At 50.7% G+C, this 13481-nt stretch overlaps 5 protein-coding genes across 5 annotated transcripts; all 5 read left to right on the forward strand.

Annotated features, from left to right (window-relative positions):
* Positions 1 to 86: 86 nt before the first annotated feature.
* CC1G_08303 (DNA-binding protein hexbp) lies at positions 87 to 2287 on the forward strand. Its single transcript, XM_001841107.2, has 9 exons — positions 87 to 173; positions 400 to 436; positions 1021 to 1066; positions 1425 to 1432; positions 1494 to 1579; positions 1641 to 1783; positions 1839 to 1914; positions 1973 to 2037; positions 2094 to 2287. The coding sequence occupies exons 2-9, from the start codon at positions 400 to 402 to the stop codon at positions 2152 to 2154; spliced, it is 522 nt and encodes a 173-aa protein (XP_001841159.2). The 5' UTR covers positions 87 to 173; the 3' UTR covers positions 2155 to 2287.
* A 212-nt stretch (positions 2288 to 2499) lies between these two features.
* Positions 2500 to 3577, forward strand: CC1G_08304 (hypothetical protein). The gene is made up of 4 exons (XM_001841108.2): positions 2500 to 2957; positions 3025 to 3159; positions 3221 to 3307; positions 3379 to 3577. The coding sequence occupies exons 1-4, from the start codon at positions 2678 to 2680 to the stop codon at positions 3426 to 3428; spliced, it is 552 nt and encodes a 183-aa protein (XP_001841160.1). The 5' UTR covers positions 2500 to 2677; the 3' UTR covers positions 3429 to 3577.
* A 1788-nt stretch (positions 3578 to 5365) lies between these two features.
* On the forward strand, positions 5366 to 7494 carry CC1G_08305 (hypothetical protein; the record flags this gene model as incomplete). Its single annotated transcript, XM_001841109.2, has 13 exons — positions 5366 to 5425; positions 5514 to 5549; positions 5605 to 5624; positions 5692 to 5724; positions 5771 to 5876; positions 6100 to 6163; positions 6248 to 6324; positions 6407 to 6461; positions 6577 to 6681; positions 6760 to 6879; positions 6968 to 7031; positions 7093 to 7268; positions 7472 to 7494. 13 exons carry the CDS (start codon positions 5366 to 5368, stop codon positions 7492 to 7494), a joined length of 939 nt encoding a protein of 312 aa, XP_001841161.2.
* Positions 7495 to 8213: 719 nt separating this feature from the next.
* Positions 8214 to 10982, forward strand: CC1G_08306 (hypothetical protein; the record flags this gene model as incomplete). Its single annotated transcript, XM_001841110.2, has 12 exons — positions 8214 to 8336; positions 8534 to 8574; positions 8641 to 8673; positions 8744 to 8841; positions 9082 to 9152; positions 9222 to 9251; positions 9323 to 9346; positions 9419 to 9530; positions 9714 to 9784; positions 9916 to 9946; positions 10014 to 10078; positions 10176 to 10982. 12 exons carry the CDS (start codon positions 8214 to 8216, stop codon positions 10980 to 10982), a joined length of 1506 nt encoding a protein of 501 aa, XP_001841162.2.
* A 1302-nt stretch (positions 10983 to 12284) lies between these two features.
* On the forward strand, positions 12285 to 13392 carry CC1G_08307 (fibrillarin-like protein). The gene is made up of 4 exons (XM_001841111.2): positions 12285 to 12577; positions 12658 to 12742; positions 12805 to 13101; positions 13170 to 13392. Exons 1-4 carry the CDS (start codon positions 12335 to 12337, stop codon positions 13199 to 13201), a joined length of 657 nt encoding a protein of 218 aa, XP_001841163.1. The 5' UTR covers positions 12285 to 12334; the 3' UTR covers positions 13202 to 13392.
* Positions 13393 to 13481: the final 89 nt, after the last annotated feature.

The raw sequence follows: 13481 nt of genomic DNA on the forward strand, positions 1-13481 counted from the left end.
GCAGCCTCGTTGCCGCCTCGCCTCGCAACACAACACAACACGCCCAAACTCAAAAACTCACAAACCCTTTCTCGAACCACCACCTAGTTTCTCTCGACGACCCCGTTTGAACCCTTTCCCAACCTCAAAAAACACCCACGCAGTTTCTTCGAAAGTTTATACACACACAAAAAGTTCGTTATACCTCCAAAGGCCTGTGGTGAACTGAAAAAGATTGAAAAATTTTTTTTTCTTCTCTCTGTGTCGAATTTTTTGACCTACGTCCTCCCCTCTACATCGTATCGTGACGATGCGTTGAACAAATCTCGTCGTCGTCGTCGTTGTCGGTTGTCGACGGTTGTCGGTGCGCGTTGTCGGTTGTCGGTTGTCGATTGTCGATTGTCGTCGTCGTTCGTGAAGATGTCTGGTGCTCGTGGATGCTTCAACTGTGGTGGATGTGCGTGGTTGATTCTTTTTCGATTGTCGTTGTCGTTTTTTCTTCCCCTTTCTCTTATCGAGAGGTCTTCTGACCTCTCTTTCCTTCTCGCCTTTCCTTTTTTTTTTTCTTTCTTTTTTTCGCAAATTCTGCTTTGCGGATCCTCGTTTCAATTTCGCTCGCAAGGCGGTATCTTCCTTCATCTTGGAGGATCATCGAGGACAGAGAGCCCCGTGGAACCGTCGCCTGGAGTCAGGAAACCCGCCCCCTCCAAACCGAAGGATCGCGTACCATCTATATCGATCGCGATCCCCTATCCTCCCGACCTCCCTTTCCACCTCCTCTTCCCCCTTGTCGAGGCGCGATCGGTCGTAATCCGTGGTCTCTTGATTCCCGAGGTTATTCGAACAACTGTTCTTGGCAATGGATGGCCTCGTGTCACCCACCCTCCACCTCCCTGTACCTCGTTCGATCCCTTTGATCAATATATCTATCGTCGTTCGAGTCCTCTATTATCCCACTTCATCTATCATCTATCATCTCATCTCATTCCTTGTGTTTTTGTGGTCTAAACGGTTTTTTTGTTTGGTTTTTTTGTCATCTAGTCGGCCACCAAGCTGCCAACTGCCCCAAGGCTGGTACCCCAACATGGTGAATACTCCCCCGAGTCTTTCTTTTGTGGGACGATCCGTGCATGGATCGTTCCCGTTCGTGCGCTTTTATACGTTGCAAGAACACCGAGAAGTCAAGGAAGAAAGAACGAAGAACCGTTTGGGAGGAGAAAGGGAAGATCGGCGGCTACTGTCTCTGGAGATGATGCCGGCATGCGCGTTGATTTGGTCAACCCCTCGGAGTCCTCCGCTCCCTTGGCTGCCCATCGTGGTCGTCGTACGCCTGCCTCCTTGTAACGGCCCCGACCTCGATTTCTTTTTTACCCCTACCCCTACTGTCGTGGTTGCCTCGTGGCGAGTTGTTGTGATGCTGATGTCGATCTCTCATCGTTCTTTAGCTATAACTGTACGTTCTACTTCTCTCTCCCGCTCTCGATTGCGTACTGGATGTTGACGATGCTCGTTAGGCGGAGGAGAAGGCCACGTTTCCCGCGATTGCACTCAAGCTGCCAAGCCCAAGTCCTGCTACCGATGCGGTGAGGAGGGCCACCTCGTATGTTCTCGTTCTCTCCATCCGTTCATGGACTTGATCGTTTAATACCGCGAATTTGTAGTCCCGCGACTGCACCTCTGATAACGCTGCTGCTGGCGGTGTGAGCCGTGGAGGCGAGTGCTACCGCTGCGGCAAGACCGGCCACTTGGCTCGCTCCTGCCCTGATAGCGGCTACGGCTCCTTCGGTGGTTCGCAAAAGACCTGGTGAGCTCTCGTTAACCCAGTGTTTATTTTTGATGATGCTAACGAGGCACTTTAGCTATACCTGCGGTGGTGTCGGTCACTTGTCCCGCGACTGTGTCCAGGGATCCAAGTGCTACAACTGCTCTAGTATTGTAAGTCTTCGATTCTCGTATGTTGATTATCGTGCCCTCGGCTCACGGGCATTTGTAGGGCCACATCAGCAGGGACTGCCCTCAACCACAAAAACGCGCTTGCTACCAGTGCGGACAGGAAGGGTAAGCCGCCCGTCTGTTGTCTTTTCCTTGGATGTGTCCTGATGCGCATCACGTAGCCATATCTCCCGAGACTGCCCTGGAACTGGCGCGGCCGGCGATGCTACCGCTGCTGCCTAAACGCGTTGGAGCTCATCCATTGTTGTAATTTGTATCGCGACGTCGTTTCTTGCAGATCGTTTCTTGCTGTCGAATTTACCGAACATGTACAACTTCTTCTCTTTTTTATCCTCTGTGATTTTTAACATCGAATATCGAAATCTCTTGTGGATCTGATAATTAGGAATTGAGCTGAGAGGGAGGGAATCTAGGCGGGACCTGGCCCTGTGCTAATTGACGGCGTGTAATTGGTGAGGTGAGGAAAAAGCCGGCAGGGGCCGGAATGACAGGCGTTGTTTGTCCTCGTTTTTCCGTTCTCCCACATCACACATTTGCCCGCTTGCACCTCGTCGCCCTCCTCTCAACCTTTTCTCCACCCACACCTCTCTCGCCCCCCTTTTTCTCTTCTCTTTCTTTCTTCTCCACGCTACCACCGTCGCGACCGACGACAAGGACTTGGACGAAGACATACCAAAAAGCCAAAGAGCATACCAACAACTCTTCGATTAATTTTCCACCCCGACCCTTTTAGAGAAGAAAGAAAATGCAGTCCACCGCGTTGAGAATTGCGGCGCGTTCATTGGCGGCTGGGAGCCAGCGAGCTGTTGTGAAACGCTCGTTGGCTACTGCTGCTGCGACGCACGCTGAAGCTGCGGCCACGGCTACCTCGTCACCCGCTCGCAACGTCGCCCCCGTCCCGCTGTCGAACATTGAGGCTTCGTGGGCCAAGCTTTCGGAGGCGGAGCAGGCTGCTGTGCATGAGCAGCTTGAGGCTATCCAGGTGAAGGATTGGAAGGAGCTGTCTATTGATGAGAAGAAGGCTGGTGAGTGCTTGTTTTTGGTTTTCGGGTGGAGGAGCGAGCGGGTCGGTTTATTGAACATGTTGTGTAGCGTACTATGTTGCGTTTGGCCCTCATGGACCTCGCGCCCCCACCCACAAGTCGGGTGATACCGCCAAGATCTTGTTGGGCGTCGCTGCTCTCCTCGGTGTCTCCCTCACCGTCAACTTTGCTGTCAGGTCATCTGGTATGCTTATTTTATTGTACGCGTTATCCGTTGTGGTTTACTTATTTCCGCGCGTTTTCAGCTCCTCCACCCCCCAAGTCTATGTCGACCGAATGGCAAGAGGCTTCGAACGAGCGCGCCAAGGAGATGAAGATCGACCCTATTTCCGGTGCGTACTCCACCCCTCCTTCCTTCTTCCAAACATTCCGTTCGTATACTGAAGCGTTATCACGTATACAGGTATCTCCGCAGAAGACTACAAGGGCAAGGGCTTCGTTTCCAGCCTCTAGAGACGGACGCTGTTTGCTACACCCCGCTGTTGACGCTGACCACCCCGCTCGCGCATGGTTTTTCCCTTGCATTCTTCTTCGTACATCCTGCCTACAACAATACAAACGGTTTAGTTGCATTCAAATAGAACGCTCCTTTTTTCTTATCATTATTTTTGCTCTCTTTGACAATGCTGGTGTGTGTCGCTAAGGAGTGCGGGTATCAGCGTGGATGTAGTGTTCGTGGTTGGGGGCAGACGCTACCCGACGGACGTGTGAACAATTTTTTTGGAATGATTGGGTTGTCATTGGTTCGTATTTCATCCCGTTTTTTGCAGCGAAATTGGCGCGCACAGTGATTGGCGGTCCCTTCAATATGCCTCATAATTGGTGAAATTGCCTCACTTTATCTATAGCGTCCCTCAGAAGCGTCGTTCTACACGTCACTCGGGACGTAGGAACGTCTCTTCACATCCTCCCGAGTCCTCCGACGTTTGATCGCGTTGACGGTCTATGGAGGTCCGGAGCCCCAAGTCCGATGCGCGGTCATGTGATTGCGGGCTCCGTTTGGAAGCCGGACTTGGGGCTTTGGCCTCGTTCCTTGCTCGACGCTCGTGTTGGGATTGTTGGTGAATGGTCGGAAGGTCGGATGGCGTGGTAGTCTTGATCATAGAAGAACGATCCTTGAAGAGGACGAACCACTGGACCAGGGTTGGTGTGTTGCGGTTGGGTTGGCTGGTGGATTTGCGCGATTTTGGCCGCTGGACTTCGAACTGTCGTAGGGCAAGTAAGCTCCACTTTGCAGATAACGACTTCTCTTTAGGTCTCGAGCGCTTAATGGCATCTCTCTTCAAGTATATGTGGTTGTCAACAGATAGGTGAGCCTCCGCTTTGTGCGGTACCGAGGTTTTGGTTGGGAACGTCAGTGCCTACTATGTACTGCATTCTTCCTATTTCCACCGTAAGTTCAAGTTCCATTTGCGCGTGGGCGCTCAGCACTTTACCCAATGTGACTTCTTCATCTCGCTCGTTCTATCCCTCACTTTAATCGTTGATGAAATTGTGTAGGTGGCACTGATTTGGTCTATGACTTGGGAGCTGGGGTTAAATGACTCTATGTGCTGGATCGTGTAACGGTTCTTGCACTCTGCTCGTTTCCTAGAGCCTGGGATTCAATTTCTTCCGCCACTGCCACTTTGTTAACAATTTACTGACGAAACTGGTATGGTCTGGCTGAACACCAATCCAACGTGCGTGAATCCGACCGCATTAGCGCAGCTCTCGAGGTGACCGACTTTGATACTTTGGTGGTCTGCAGTACTGGTCTTGACGAACGTCGTATGTACCGCTCTCCATACCCCAAACGCGTGAAACGACTTTAGTACTGTGCGTCTCAGTTGCCTCCTCCCCATCCTTCCTCCCTCGCTCCTCCTCCCAAGACTCATGTCCATCACTCCGGCTGATCATCCATCCTGACCTGTCGTGGAATGCAGATTACAAGGTAGATGATTACAGTGTATTAATCGCCACCCGAATGCTCCTCAACCTCGGGCAATTGGGAGATGAAGGCCCTGTGGGAGGGAGGTATTCCTCACCGAAAGTTTCGCGTGGGATTGCATAAGTTTTGGAGTGGGATGTAGTGGGATGGGGACGGGGATGACGGGGATGTTGGGAGTGACGGGCGGTCTCTCGCGTGATCTACTTACTTACTTATGTACCGCCTGTGTGCTTTGTGATCATGGTTACTGCAACATGCCGTCACCTGACTGATGAATACTGAAGTTTATGTTAACGGTTTACGTTGGTGTGAGCTCGGTGTTGAGAGCGACTTTTCTTTCTTACTCTCAACGCTCGCATTAGACTCTAGATTCTAGAGTTATCCATTTATACCCCGCATTTCACTTGATACCTTTTATTATTCGGGAAGTATACCTTCGATTTCGAGGAGGATACCTACGATGGATTCTGAGCTCATCGAAACGCTGGGTGGTTTGGCGGGGCAGACTCGGGCGCGGAATGTGAGTTTCGACATTATAATGTCTTTTGGATGAGCGCTACCCCGAATTCTGGGGGGTAACTGACGCATAATTCTTGTTATGCATTTAGTATATAACGAGTGAGTTCAATGCCCGGATGATCTCAGTAATCAGTACTTTTCTTCCAATTCAATGGCTAACGCGGATATGATTATCTTTAGCGGTTGGGTTCACGATATTTGTGAGTTGATACATGTTCTACTAGGCCTACCCCCGGCTTTGAAAGGTTTCTGACGTTTACGACGAAGGTTATGGACTTCCTGGAAACCCTCGAACGAGAGGTAAGTACGACGTACTTCTAACCAACTCGCGATCGCTGTCATCCAGCACGGGCGCTTACGTACTTCCTTCATCTTCACCTTCCCTGCCACACCCACACCAGATCACGCTTATATGGTCTATGAACTGGAACTGGGTTAAGTGCCTCTATGCTGTAAACCGTACAACCGCCTTTGCGGCGTTGGTAGTTTCTGTGTATGGTGCGTGAAGGCCCTTTAGCGGGGCATTTTCATACTTCCGACGGGGATGCTGAGAGCGCTCATCGCCGGCCAACCCGCGATTTTTGTGTTAATGATTTAGCTCAGCAGCAGTCAAAGGTGTGTCCCGAGTTCTACGCATAATCGAAGCTGACGCTTCAATGAAAGAAATAGTGGCAGATGTGTAAACCGCTCGCTATGGCCATTGCGGTGCTCATGGCGATTTCGATTGCCGCCTCTGAAGGTGTGTCTTGTCTGTCCGTCTGTTCCACGGACCATGGTTTACTTGGCTTGCTCACTTTGTTCGGCCATGTCCGCAATCTACTAGCCTTGCTGTTCCTTCGCGTATGGGCGTTCGCTTTGCGCTCTAGAGGAGTAATGGTGTTTTTGACTTTGTTCTTGGTGGTACGTCATTACGCGCACATCATCCTATAGCCTTGAATCCAGTTACTAATTCATTGAAACCGTTTGGTGGTCGTGTTCACAGACGATGATCACCGGTTCTGTGACCTGCAGTATAGCATTCAGTCAGACGTTACGCTGTGAGTCCTCGATGCCATCCCTTCCGCCATTCTCAAGTTTCAACTTTCAAATTGCATTGGCGATCATTCGGATGATGTGACAACCCTTCTGAACGTCGTATCCTATCTCCCACAGTTATCCCATCCCCCGTCCCTTCGATTACGGGAGTATGTCTCGCCATCGAAGCAAAGCTTAAATATATCATCGCTTGTTTTGCGTTGATTTTTGCTGAGCAGTTTGGTGAGTCCGCGTTCTTTCTCTGGTTGTCCCTCAACAGCGCACTGATAGACTCGGATTATTCTCCCTACTCCATGTTAGTGGTGATGATAACGTGCATAATAGTGGGAATGCGACGGCACCACCACGGGTGGGGCGTGAAGAGTCCGCTGGTGAGGACCTTGTTTATAGATGGGGTGGTTTACTTTGTCGTTCTTTCCGGTATGTCTATCGCGTCCCGTCTTTACCTGGTCCTGTAGATCTTCGTGCAAGTTCTGGAATACTGACCGACTCTTTGGCTTTGAATTAGCCCTCGCTTTAACCAACGTCATCCTCTTCTCCACACCCAACACTCGAGAATTCTCAACAGCAACGTACGTCCCCACCACCCGTCCCTGGTTCAACTCATGGGCTAATTCTATACCCTACACACAGAATACAAGGCGTACTACACAGCCTCCTCGCCACCCGTATGCTGCTCAACCTTCGGCAACTTGGCCTTGAAGGACCCGATTCTACCACTGCTGGGAGGTCGTTACCAAAAGTCTCGCATGCGATCAAGTTTTTGAGTATCAGAACGATGTCGAGTCGCGATCGGACGGGGAAGGGGAGTGAGAGTAGTAGTTGGAGTTTGGGTAGTAGAAATGTGTGTGGCGATGGGGAAGCGACGACGGTGGGGTAGAGGGATGAGATCGTGGAAGGTGATCAGATGGGAGGTGGAATAGAGGATCTCCTGCCACATACATGGAATAGAATACTACTACATATCTCGTCCAAAAGTACAATACTAATTATTCGATATGATTACGCCCAGATAACATGAGAACCATGCTGTAATGTTTACTATCCAATGTACCAAGCTCGGAGTCGACTTCCTCAGAGTCCAAACGCTGAGTATGGCAAACTACAAGATGAGTGGATTCCTACCACCACCTCACCGCCTCTCACGCGCAAAGTTAAACAAAGTTCCCAACCTTGCAAGACCTTGCACCAATTCCGCTCGGCGCGGAATCAAATCCCACATCACGGAACCAATTCCAAATTTAGCGCCTCGAGGCTTGTGCAGTGCAGTGCCAAGAGGGATTTCTGCTGACGAGCGTACGCGATGTCGATGCGCAGTGACAACCACCAAATCGTTTCGCGTTGTTCTTTTTGTTACCACCACCACCACCACCGCCTGCGATTTTTCGTTTCGTTTCTCTCTCTATCTCTCTCTCTTTGCTCGACTGTCGACTTATAGGCAGCCACTTGACCAGAAGAAACCCAGAGGAGGGGGTTGAAACAGTCCGAAGACTCGGAGCACCGTTGGACAGTGTCGTTGAAGGATCGAATTTGGATCAGGCGACCCGGGTGGTTGTGGTCGACGTTTTAGCTGCGGGAACTGGGATCTCTGTAGCGGCGACCAGACTGAATCGAGCCTTTTCCTTCAACTGGGAGCTCACCCACCTCCACACTCTCCTTAGACTGAACATCGACTAAGACGCAAGAGTCGGCGGCTTGAAGAACTACAAAACAAACCTACACCCGCGAGGAAAAGGGATAGGAGCACGTAGAAGATGCCCTGTGAAGCATTGCATAATAAAGTCGAGATCGACGAGAGCAAGTTTTGGGATGAGAATGGGATACATTGGGAGCCGCATCGGATTGGGTGGGCGGTTGCTGGGGGGTGTACTGTCATCGTGAGTCGTTGTTCTTGTTCCCCCGATTTCTTGTTCTCCCGATTTCGATTGGGAAGTTGTTGGAGGCGGTGTGGGTTCGAACCTGATTCGGCATGAGGACGGGGTAGTGTCGGGCAAAGGAAGAGGGAGGAAGCGGTGGATGGGCTGCGGTGGGGATGGGGATGAGAGTTCTGACGATTGGTTTCGTTCCCATGTAGACTGTGATAATCTCGACGTATACAGTTCTCAAACACTGTCGGTGCGTCCCTCACCATTCTATTCCTCCAGTTTTCCCAATACTCAATACGAAATGTGGCGTTGGTAGGAACTACACCAATCGAGCTCAACAACGGCAAATGTGCGTTCGGCTTACCATTTCCAACGCCAAGCTTGGGACGACTATGGACTGACGGAATTACAACGACTAGATTGCGAATTCTCTACATGCCGCCTCTATACGCTATCATCTCGTGGCTATCATACCGGTTCTTCCGGTACTACACATACTACCAGCTCGTTTACATCGGTGTGTCCTCCCTACCCTCTTGATCCCCCTTTTTCGACTAACGGAAGGCGTGGTAGCTTACGAGGTCCGTCTCGTTGCATCCTTGTGTTCATTGTTCTCAGAACTTATCACGAAACGCGGCCGTTAGGCTATCGCGCTGAGCGCTTTCCTGTTAGTCTTTTTTCTTTCTCTCGCTAGTCACTGTTGGAGGAAAGGATAACTGATGGAGTGGATGCAGACTGCTGATCATTGAATATGTAGCTGCGACTGCTACTGGCAACTCGGCTCATAAAGCGATTGAGAGGAAGGATAAGAGGCCGTTGCCTATACCCGTACGTCTTCCCTCTCAAGTTCTCCTTGACATGTTGGTATGCTGATGTTTGGCGAATTGGAAAATGTAGTTTTGTTGTTGGAGGTATCGTCCTACAAAGGTATGCACACCATTAGATTAACGTCACGCTGGGATGGTATTGAGCCGCTGATCTCGACCTCGTGTTTTTAGGCATACTTCATGTACACCGTCAAGGTCCGTCCGTCTGTCCTCCACTCATCAATCCTCGAAGAGTCCTCGTGCTGACTTGCAGCTGATGGGGTTTAGTGGTCGGTTTTGCAATATGTTATCGTTCGACCGGCGGCGTCGATCACAGCGATGATCTGTGAAGCGTTCAACGTGCTCTGCCATGCTGAAGGGTTCACGTATAAATATGCGAGTGTGTATATCGAGTGTATTAATTTCGTTAGTATCAGGTGAGTTTTTAGGTTCTGCCAGTGACAATCATCGGATCGGACACTGACGTTGTGCCTTTCTTCCCTTTTTTCTTCCACACTGGAGTTTAGTATCGCCCTCTACGGCCTCTTGGTATTCCACGGCCTCATGTCCGAAGAACTTAAAGGCAAACGACCTGGAGCCAAGTTTTTGGCGATCAAGTTGATTGTGATGTTCACGTTTTATCAGGCGTTTGTGGTGCGTATTCTCATCCTATTATCCTTCATGTCCGAGTCGTTCCCTTGATCCATGCGCCCTGTCTGGCTCTTGCGGATGTCGCGGTCTTTGGGCTCCCGTACGAGATGGTTGATACTGACGCTTTGTTATAGTTCAGTTGGTTGCAAGGGCGGGTTATTCATGGTGCGTTCTTTCATTTCACTTTGGTTAGACGGCGGAGAAGGTTTCAGAGGCTGATGGGGTTACACAGAAACGAAGTATTGGACGGAGACCAATATCGCGAATGGGTTGAACGCGTTGGCTATATGCATTGAGGTGCGTATCTGCCTACAGCGAGCCTCCCGGCAACTCGCACTCTCTCTCGAAGGGTACCGTGATTCTGACACTGACGACGCTTCGAATCGGAATTCAGATGGTCTTCTTCGCGATCCTGATGTGGTGGGCCTACACTCCCAACGAGTACCTCCGTCCACGCGACACGAAACCAACGAACGTATGGAAAGCCCTCTGGGATTCTATAAATTACTCGGATTTTGCGCGGGAGATCGCAGAATCGTTCCGGTTCTATTTTTCGCAAGTTGGGCGTTCGTCTAAATCCAAAGCTAAATCGAGGTCGGCGCCGACGACGTACTCGGAGAGGTCGATGAAGAGGAGGAGTGCGTGGGGTGGTGGTGGTGGTGGAGATGGAGAGGAGAGGAGGATGGATTTTGGAGAGGCGTTTGGTGTTTATAGGAGGGTTAGTTCGAGGGGGGAGGGGGAGTTTGAGATGGAGGTTGGGAGGGGTGGGAGTGGGAGTGGGTCTAGTTCCAGTGGTGGACATGATGTGAGTGGGTACAAGGGAACGAATACGTCTACTCAGGGTGCTCCGGGGGCGTACCAACCAGCTGGGTACCACCAACCGACGGGGGGATACCACCAACCGACGGCATACCACCAACCGACGGCGACGGGTTATTCAGATCCGTACCAGAAAGAGGAGTCGAAGGAGGATGGTGGTGGTGGTGGTGGTGGTGTGGATTTGGGGTATTATGAGCATCATGTTGTGCCGAGTGTTGGGTATCAGCCTCAGGGACAGAGTGAGAGTCAGAGTCGGCTAGGGGGGTATCAAGGGCATGGAGGAGGAGGGTATCAGGGGAATCATGGAGGAGGAGGATATGATCAGCGCGTATATGGAAGTGGGGTTGCGGGTGGGGGGTATGAGGGACCGACAGCTGTTTAGAGTTTGGTCGCTTGTGTTGCGTGCTTACTACTGCTACTAGTCGTACTTCTGTTGGTCGTCTCTGCTGTTGGTGCTACTCCCGTGGTGCAGTTGGTACTAAGGACTAGCTACTTATTCGTAGTTTGATCCGCTGTGTTTTCTTCCCTCCGCATTTTTTGGTGTTTTTCGTCACTTCCAGTACTGGGATATTGGGATTTTTTGATGCTTTTTTTATGCAACTCGTTCATTAGTTTTTGGTTCTGACATATATTGCATACGTTCTTATCGCGTGTTCGAGTCGAATTTTGGCACGATGGAGGTGCTGTTACGATCCTGAGGGGAATCGAACTCGCCACCCTCCAGGTAGAGATAAGATAAGATAAACACCCAATCTAAAAATCTAAACGCTTCTCGATTTGAATTCTATTCCCACGCCCAGCCCAAGCGCACGACCAGAAAAATTGTTGTGGTTTGGACGGACACAAACCCATCAAAAAACGCTCATCTCCTCCTCCTTACTTTTTCGAAGCCCTGAACATACCGACGTTCTAGAGGGTCTTTTCTTTGAAGGGAGAGTGTTATAAATAATAATGGCTTTCGGTGCGTCTTTGTTGTTTGATGGAAGGAGGGAAGGAAAAGGGCTAACGGCGGGATTGTTTTTGATTTTTTTGCATGTCTTGTTCGTTCGTTCCTTTTACACCCCCTTGGGCTGGTGCATTTGGATTTTTTCGACTCGCATTTGGGATTGGATTGTGGATCCTATTGGATTGGTGACAACTCGAACATGAACTCGAACTCGAAATCGACTCGACCATCTCTGTGAATAGGACAATCTGGTGGACGTGGTGGATTTGGAGGACGGGGTGGTGGTGATCGTGGTGGACGAGGTGGTGGACGAGGTGGGAGGGGTGGTGGACGAGGTGGTGCGTATTTCTTTCTTTTCTTTGGGGTTTTAGTGGAGAGGGCTCAACACTCGTTTTTTGTCTTTTTTATGGCCTTGTTCTACGACTGCGGTTTATCACTTGCGGTTGCTTCTCACCCTGGACCTGGATCATCTTCACTGGACCTGGACGATTTACCCTCGAATTCGATACTCGATACCCGACGCTCCCCCTCATCCTAAACTTGACATGGTCCTCCAAAATCCTCGCGAATGACGATCGACTCTCCCCGCGATTCGGCCAACAGGTCCTCCAGGCCGTGGCGGACGAGGCGGCGGACGGGGCGCACCCGGTGGTCGCGGTGGTCGGGGCGGTAGGGGCGGCGCTCGAGGCGGGCGCGGCGGGGCAAAGGGCGGTGCCAAGGGCGGGTCGAACGTGATCCTCGAGCCTCACCGTCACCCGGGCGTCTTCATCGCCAAAGGCAAAGAACACATGCTCGTGACCAAGAACTTGGTTCCTGGTGAGAGTGTGTATGGGGAGAAGAGGATTAGTGTTGAAGGGGGTGTTGAGGGTACGAAGGTTGAGTATAGGGTGTGGAATCCGTTTAGGAGTAAGCTTGCGGCTGGTGTGCTTGGTGGGTTGGATGATATTTTTGTTAAGCCTGGTGCGAAGGTTTTGTACCTTGGTGCGGCGAGTGGGACGAGTGTTAGTCATGTTGCTGATATTGTTGGGCCGGTGAGTCGCCTTTTATAGCGTATTTTCTTTTGTTGTGCGGTTGGAGAGGGATGGGTTGCTGATGGGTTTTGCTTTTGTAGGAGGGAATTGTATATGCCGTCGAGTTCTCTCCTCGTTCGGGACGAGATTTGATCAACATGGCTAAAAAGAGGACTAATGTCATCCGTACGTTCTTCCTCTCCCTCCTCCTCTAACTCTCTATGCACCTTCTAACCTCCCTCCTCCAGCCATCGTCGAAGACGCCCGCCTGCCCAACCGCTACCGCATGCTCCTCTCAATAGTCGACGTCGTCTTCGCCGACGTGGCCCAACCCGACCAAGCGCGTATCGTCATGCACAACGCGGCGCAGTTCCTCAAAGACGGCGGGCACGTCTTGATTTCGATCAAGGCCTCGTGTATCGATTCGACTATCCCGCCTGAGACGGTCTTTGCGAGCGAGGTTGCTAAGTTGAGGGAAGGCAATTTCAAGCCGCTTGAGCAGGTTACGCTTGAGCCGTATGAGAGGGATCACGCCATGGTTTCTGGTGGGTGTTTCTTTTTTCTTCTTATGTATTTGGCGTGCAGGAGAACTGACGATGATTTGTTGGAACAGCTGTGTATCAGCGACATGCCAAAAAGAACTAGGTTTCTTTCTTTGTAGGACCTGGTTTTGATTGTTTCTTCCGTTTGGGATTCGTTGACTGCTACATGTATCCCATATCACGTCGTTGTACTATCTCGTTTTTTCGTTGGGTTTGCAGTCGGAAAAAAAGTATCTTTGATAACTTGTGTACTTACATACTTGGCAACCCTGTGTATAGTTTTTCCTTTCTCTCTCTTCTAACGTCTCGTAATGATATTTCTTTCTCTCTCTCCAACTTTCAAGCAAGTCGAAGGGAGTGAAAAGCCCGAGAGATTGATGGAC

The sequence above is a fragment of the Coprinopsis cinerea genome (genome assembly GCF_000182895.1).
Source record: "Coprinopsis cinerea okayama7#130 chromosome 2 map unlocalized cont3.2, whole genome shotgun sequence".
NCBI lineage: Eukaryota > Fungi > Basidiomycota > Agaricomycetes > Agaricales > Psathyrellaceae > Coprinopsis > Coprinopsis cinerea.